At 44.7% G+C, this 7029-nt stretch overlaps 1 protein-coding gene across 1 annotated transcript; it reads right to left on the reverse strand.

The window, feature by feature from the left end:
• Positions 1 to 325: 325 nt before the first annotated feature.
• LOC113663316 (extensin-1-like) lies at positions 326 to 6248 on the reverse strand. The gene is made up of 4 exons (XM_047803590.1): positions 6207 to 6248; positions 1226 to 2166; positions 931 to 1063; positions 326 to 583 (listed from the first exon to the last, which is right to left on the reverse strand). Exons 2-4 carry the CDS (start codon positions 2115 to 2117, stop codon positions 478 to 480), a joined length of 1131 nt encoding a protein of 376 aa, XP_047659546.1. The 5' UTR covers positions 2118 to 2166; positions 6207 to 6248; the 3' UTR covers positions 326 to 477.
• Between the last annotated feature and the right edge of the window lie 781 nt (positions 6249 to 7029).

The following is a 7029-nucleotide window of genomic DNA, read 5'->3' on the forward strand; positions in this document are numbered from 1 at the left end:
TTCACTAATCGCATTCATTCATTCATTCATTCATTTTCTACCGCTTATCTGAACTTCTCGGGTCACGGGGAGCCTGTGCCTATCTCAGGCGTCATCGGGCATCAAGGCAGGATACACCCTGGACAGAGTGCCAACCCATCACAGGGCACACACACACACACTCTCATTCACTCACACACTCACACACTATGGACAATTTTCCAGAGATGCCAATCAACCTACCATGCATGTCTTTGGACCGGGGGAAAAAAAGGAGTACCCGGCGAAAACCCCCGAGGCACGGGGAGAACATGCAAACACCACACACACAACGCAGAGGCGGGAATCAAACCTCCAACCCTGGAGGTGTGAGGCGAACGTGCTAACCACTAAGCCACTGTGTCCCCCTAAACGGATTCCATTTTTTAATTATTATTTTTAAATAACAGCCTTTAATTGGATTAATGATGTTCTCCAGGTTTTACTTTGTGAAACATCTCACATCCGTTTGTAGACGTAGATGACGTTGTTGCAGCTGGGGCAGGTGTGTTTGATGTCCCTGCAGGACGACATGCAAAAAGGAATCAAGCAGAAGGGCCAGATGCTGCGGAAGAAAGAATGAGAGAGATTGTGAGATAATGTAAGATAATGTGAGAGTGTGTGTGTGTGTGTGTGTGTGTGTGTGTGTGTGTGTGTGTGTGTGTGTGTGTGTGTGTGTCTGTGTCTGTGTCTGTGAGAGTGTATGAGAGTCTGAGTATGTGAGTATGTAAGAGCGAGATAGCGTGTGAGTGTGGTCTGAGTTTGTGAGAGACAGAGAGAGAGAGAGAGAGAGAGAGAGAGAGAGAGAGAGAGAGAGAAAATGTGTGTGTGTGAGTGTAAGTGTGTGTGAGTGTGAGATATTGTATGATCGTGTGAGATAGTAAGAGATAGTGTAAGACTGTACCATCTCACCAAAAGACAAGGAGTACCGCAAAAATGATCCAGGTGAGGAGTCCATTGATGGGTTCGGTCATTGTAACAACCTGCTGCTGGCATAAACTACACCTCGTTTGTGTGGGAGTAGATCTCATAGGAGAAGTAATAACTGCAATAACACACACACACACACACACACACACACACACACATTGTGTGTTTGGTTGGTCAGTGTATTGTGTGTTTGGTTGGTCAGTGTGTTGGGTGTTTGTCCATATACAATTCACTCTACATTATGAGCCACTGTATTGAAATTGTGCAGAAATCTTACCCATAGGAGCCTGGACAACTACAGGAGGCGGAGCTTGTTCGATGATGATAGGTGGAGGTGCAGCCTGGTAGACTGCAGGAGGCGGAGCTTGTTCGATGATGACAGGTTGAGGTTCAGCCTGGTAGACTACAGGAGGCGGAGCTTGTTCGATGATGACAGGTTGAGGTTCAGCCTGGTAGACTACAGGAGGCGGAGCTTGTTCGATGATGACAGGTTGAGGTTCAGCCTGGTAGACTACAGGAGGCGGAGCTTGTTCGATGATGACAGGTTGAGGTTCAGCCTGGTAGACTACAGGAGGCGGAGCTTGTTCGATGATGACAGGTTGAGGTTCAGCCTGGTAGACTACAGGAGGCGGAGCTTGTTCCATGAAGACAGGTTGAGGTTCAGCCTGGTAGACTACAGGAGGCGGAGCTTGTTCAATGAAGACAGGTTGAGGTTCAGCCTGGTAGACTACAGGAGGCGGAGCTTGTTCAATGATGGCAGGTGGAGGTTCAGCCTGGTAGACTACAGGAGGCGGAGCTTGTTCAATGATGACAGGTGGAGGTGGAGCTTCTTCAATGTAGACAGGTGGAGGTGGAGCTTGTTCAATGATGACAGGTTGAGATTCAGCCTGGTAGACTACAGGAGGCGGAGCTTGTTCAATGTAGACAGGTGGAGGTGGAGCTTGTTCAATGATGACAGGTGGAGGTGGAGCTTGTTCAATGTAGACAGGTGGAGGTGGAGCTTGTTCAATGTAAACAGGTTTAGGTGGAGCTTGTTCAATGATGACAGGTGGAGGCGGAGCTTGTTCAATGATGGCAGGTGGAGGCGGAGCTTGTTCAATGATGGCAGGTGGAGGTGGAGCTTGTTCAATGTAGACAGGTTGTGAAGGGACATCAATAACGAACGCCATGCTGTGTGGAAGAAGAGGCGGAGACTAATGTGCACTGAATCTGCTTCAGCTGGAGAAAGATGACAGAAAAAAAAAAACAGAAATACTGAAATGCGAACACAGATGTGACGGATCCTAATCAGTGAGATGCTCGGCTGAGATGATGGACACGTTTACAAAACAATTTCACAACATGTCTCACGTGTGTGTGTGTGTGTGTGTGTGTGTGTGTGTGTGTGTGTGTGTGTGTTCCCAGATAGCAATTACGTTTTGGCTACATGTGGGTATTACAGTATCTGGCACATGTGGCGTGGCTGAACAGATATGGGCCAAATTGTGGCCATATTTGTTTTGCCATAACTTTAAAATCGGCATTTAAAATATGTAGCAGTGTTGTAATGTAACGGAGTACAAATACTTCGTTACCGTACTTAAGTAGAAATTTCACGTATCTGTTCTTTACTTCGCTATTTAAATTTGTCAACTTTCACTTTTACTCCGATAAATTTCCTAGATAAAATGTATACTTTTACTCCGTTATATTTCCACTAAGCACCTTCGTTACTCGTTACTACAAAATAAAATCAGAAGAAATGTGTGTGACTGCAATAAGGGAGGTTTGGCGAATCAATGCTCCTAGATTGCATTACGCAGCTCCGCACGCTCTACGGAGAAGCACAGGTACGCGCACCGCGCACGCACAGTCAGAGCTGGAGGAATTTATCAATAACATTAATCGGCGGAAAACCGCAAAGACGGCAACCAAAAGCAGTGAAATTTCACTATTCTTATTACCAGAGTTGTAGCACAAACAAAATATTAATGCAAACAATCCAATCACTGCTAAATAACAATAACATTTATTGATTTGGTCTTTGTCTTGTGAATATTTTGTTTATTAATGACTGCATCGGACACACTGTTTGTAGAGAATACACACATACATGAGCTGATTTGATTCAAGACTGGCATCATTACATCATGCATAAAATTTTGGTGTCCACTTTTGCCATTTTAAATAATACCATAACTTTTGGCTTACTATGTAGTTATATAATATATAATATAAAACTCTTCTTGTTTTAAATTCTCACTGAGAATTTTGTTTTTGTTTTTTGTTTTTGTTTTTTTCTAACAGATTTATTCGGTGAGACTTTTCCCTTCAAATTATTATCATGGATTTTTATTACTCTCAGAGTTGAACCTAACATTAATACATGCTTTAAAACATGAATTTTGGTGAAAAAAAAATAGTCTAAGACTCTTTGAATGTTATTTAACTGAATTCCACTTAAATTATTAAGTACGCCTGAGTAGCTGTAATTATTTATCTTCTTCTTCTTCTTCTTCTTCTTCTTCTTCTTCTTCTTCTTTTTCTACCGCTTATCCGGGGCCGGGTCACTGGGGCAGCAGTCTAAGCAGGGGTGCCCAGACTTCCCTCTCCCCAGACATTTCCTCTAGCTCTTCCGGGGGAATACCGAGGCATTCCCAGGCCAGCCGAGAGACATAGTCCCTGCAGGGTGACCTAGGTCTTCCCCGGGGCCTCCTCCCAGTTGGACATGCCCGGAACACCTCCCCAGGGAGGCGTCCAGGAGGCATCAGATGCCCGAGCCACCTCAGCTGACTCCTCTCGATGTGGAGGAGCAGCGGCTCTACTCTGAGCTCCTCCCGAGTGACCGAGCTCCTCACCCTATCTCTAAGGGAGCGCCCAGCCACCCTGCGGAGGAAACTCATCCGGGATCTCGTATCCGGGATCTTGTCCTTTCGGTCATGACCCAAAGCTCATGACCATAGGTGAGGGTAGGAACGTAGATCGACCGGTAAATAGAGAGCTTCGCCTTGTGGCTCAGCTCTTTCTTCACTACAACAGATCGGTATATCGACCGCATCACTGCAGAAGATACACCAATCCGCCTGTTGATCTCCCGCTCCATCCTTCCCTCACTCGTAAACGAGACCCCAATACTTAAACTCCTCCACTTGAGGCAGGAGCTCTCCACCAACCTGAAAGGGGCAAGCCACCCTTTTCCGACTGAGAACCTTGGCCTCGGACTTGGAGGTGCTGATTCTCATCCCCGCCGCTTCACACTCGGCTGCAAACCGTCCCAGTGCAAGCTGAAGGTCCTGGTTTGAGGAAGCCAGCAGGACAACATCATCTGCAAAAAGCAGAGACGAAATCCTGTGGTCCCCAAACCGGACTCCCTCCGGCCCCATACTGCGCCTAGAAATCCTGTCCATATAAGTAATGAACAGGACCGGTGACAAAGGGCAGCCCTGCCAGAGTCCAACATGCACCAGGAACAAGTCTGACTTACTGCCGGCAATGCGAACCAAACTCCTGCTCCGGTCATATAGGGACCGGACAGCCCTTAACAGAGGGCCCCGGACCCCATACTCCCAGAGCACCCCCCACAGGTCACCATGAGGGACACAGTCGAAAGCCTTCTCCAAATCCACAAAACACATGTGAACTGGTTGGGCAAACTCCCATGAACCCTCCAGCAACCTGGCGAGGGTATAGAGATGGTCCAGTGTTCCACAACCAGGATGAAACCCGCATTGTTCCTCCTGAATCCGAGGTTCGACTATCGGCCGAATTCTCCTCTCCGGTACCCTGGCATAGACTTTTCCAGGGAGGCTGAGGAGTGTGATCCCCCTATAGTTGGAACACACCCTCCGGTCCCCCTTCTTAAACAGAGGACCACCACCCCAGTCTGCCAGTCCAAAGGCACTGTCCCCAACCTCCATGCGATGTTGCAGAGGCGTGACAACCAAGACATCCCCACAACATCCAGAGACTTGAGGTACTCAGGGCAGATCTCATCCACCCCCGGTGCCTTGCCACTGAGGAGCTTCTCAACTACCTCAGTGACCTCAGCTTGGGGAATCGACGAGTCCACAACTGAGCCCCCGCCCTCTGATTCCTCAGTGGAAGACATGTCGGTGGCGTTGAGGAGAACCTCGAAGTATTCCTTCCACCGTCCGAGGATGTCACCAGTCGAAGTCAGCAGATTCCCACTCCCACTGTAAACAGTGTGAGCAGGGCACTGCTTCCCCCTCCTGAGGCGCCGGACGGTTTGCCAGAATTTCTTTGAGGCCAACCGATAGTCCTTCTCCATGGCCTCACCGAACTCCTCCCAAACCCGAGTTTTTGCCTCCATAACCACCCGGGCTGAAGCTCGCTTGGCCCTTCGGTACCTATTAGCTGCCTCCGGAGTCCCCCAAGCCAAACAGGCATTTAAGAATACATTGAAGGATAAATAATTACACAGAAGGAGTGTAATTATTTATCCTTCAATGTATTCTTAAATGTTTACTCTTAAAGCTGTAATTATTTAAACACTTGTCGAAAGTAAATTGTTTTGAGTACATTTGTTGTTGAGTGTTTCATTTACCTTTGAGTTAATAAGACTTTTACATAGTCAGCTGCCTGTGGGGTTAGATTTTAACAGAACTCGCACGGGAGAAAGAGATAGAGTGAGAAGAAGGAGAGAAAGAAGGCATGAATGTAAACCTGCAGGTTGTAAACAGTCTGTGTGTGTATGTGAGAGTGTGTGTGTGTGTATGTGAGATTGTGTGTGTGTGTAGTATCCGTGTGAACAGAAGAACACAATGAATGTAACAGGTTTTATGCATAAAATATACAATATACAAAATGTTGATATAATTCTCAGATAACAGACCATTGAACACAATCATATCATCACCTTGAATAATAATATAGGAGCTGGTGAATATATAGATAGATATGAACTTAGTAGCTGATCATACAAATTAATATTTATTTATTCATTCATTTATTTATTTATCCGTTTAGTTTAATGTACTTTTCTAGCGAAATAAATCAGAGTGAAATTTGTATATTTGCAAATTCAGAAAGAATTTAATAAATAAAATAAAAAAATCAAGATCAAATAAAAAACAAAACAATAAAAAAGACACACAGTAGAACTATTAAAGTCAGTACTTTCATTACTTCATTAATAATTTAAAAATATGTATATTTTCAAGTAGTATGCCTTCTTTAAACCCACACACTCACACACACACACACACACACACACACACACACACAAACACACACAGACACACACACACACACGTTCCTACCTTTATGCTCAGTGGCAGTCCTTTCTGAGTGATACTTGCGACTGAAACTGAATACAGACACCAAGCACAGGCCCACAGCTGACTTTAAAGCCACTCCCTCTGCTCAGGGATCAGGATCTTTCACACCTTCACTGTGTACTGAAACAAATTTTGTGGGTTTTTTCTTTGTTTTATTTAGTTACTTTAGCTACAATCGTCACAACCTTTTTCAGAAGGTTCCTGAGTAATTATAGATCTGTACCCAGTTCATCCTGCACTCACATTTCTACATTAATAATCATTATCAGGGGACTGAGTACTTAATGCTTGGAACCCTGGGGTTTTTCTTCCTCTGCATTTTTATGAAGTTATTTATCTCTGTTAATGTGATCATGCAGCCCAAACTGTAGGTGGTACATTTGGTACACTTGGGCAGTAGGTGGTACTACCACTATCTGCAGACACTAATAGACCTAATGGTGGAAATACAGCAAAGACTTTAACAAGAACATCTTTATTTTAGATATTTTTCAGCATATATTTTTTAAGAATACAATACAACATTTATCTGACTGTATATTACAATCACACCCCCAGTGTCACCCATATGAGGATGAGGTCCCCCTTGAGTCCGGTTCCTCTCAAGGTTTCTTCCTTTACCAATTTAAGGGAGTTTTTCCTTGCCACTGCTGCCTGAGTCACCTCAGACTTGCTCATAGGGGGATAAATACATACACATCGTGAACTATATATAATCTAATAATAATCGTTTTCGATTAAACGATTATTCCGTCAATTCTTTTACTTTTATTATTCGTTATTTCCTTTATCATTAATTTTGTTT

Source organism: Tachysurus fulvidraco, chromosome 18, assembly GCF_022655615.1.
Source record: "Tachysurus fulvidraco isolate hzauxx_2018 chromosome 18, HZAU_PFXX_2.0, whole genome shotgun sequence".
In the NCBI taxonomy this organism is placed as follows: domain Eukaryota; kingdom Metazoa; phylum Chordata; class Actinopteri; order Siluriformes; family Bagridae; genus Tachysurus; species Tachysurus fulvidraco.

What these genes read in the sequence shown, in the direction of transcription:
- LOC113663316 (XM_047803590.1), bottom strand. Translation starts at nt 2,117, where the DNA reads ATGGCGTTCGTTATTGATGTCCCTTCACAACCTGTCTACATTGAACAA. An exon ending in AGTTGTCCAGGCTCCTATGG is followed by an intron (nt 1,064 to 1,225) that starts GTAAGATTTCTG and finishes GTGTTATTGCAG; the next exon opens with TTATTACTTCTCCTATGAGA. An exon ending in GCGGTACTCCTTGTCTTTTG is followed by an intron (nt 584 to 930) that starts GTGAGATGGTAC and finishes TTTCTTCCGCAG; the next exon opens with CATCTGGCCCTTCTGCTTGA.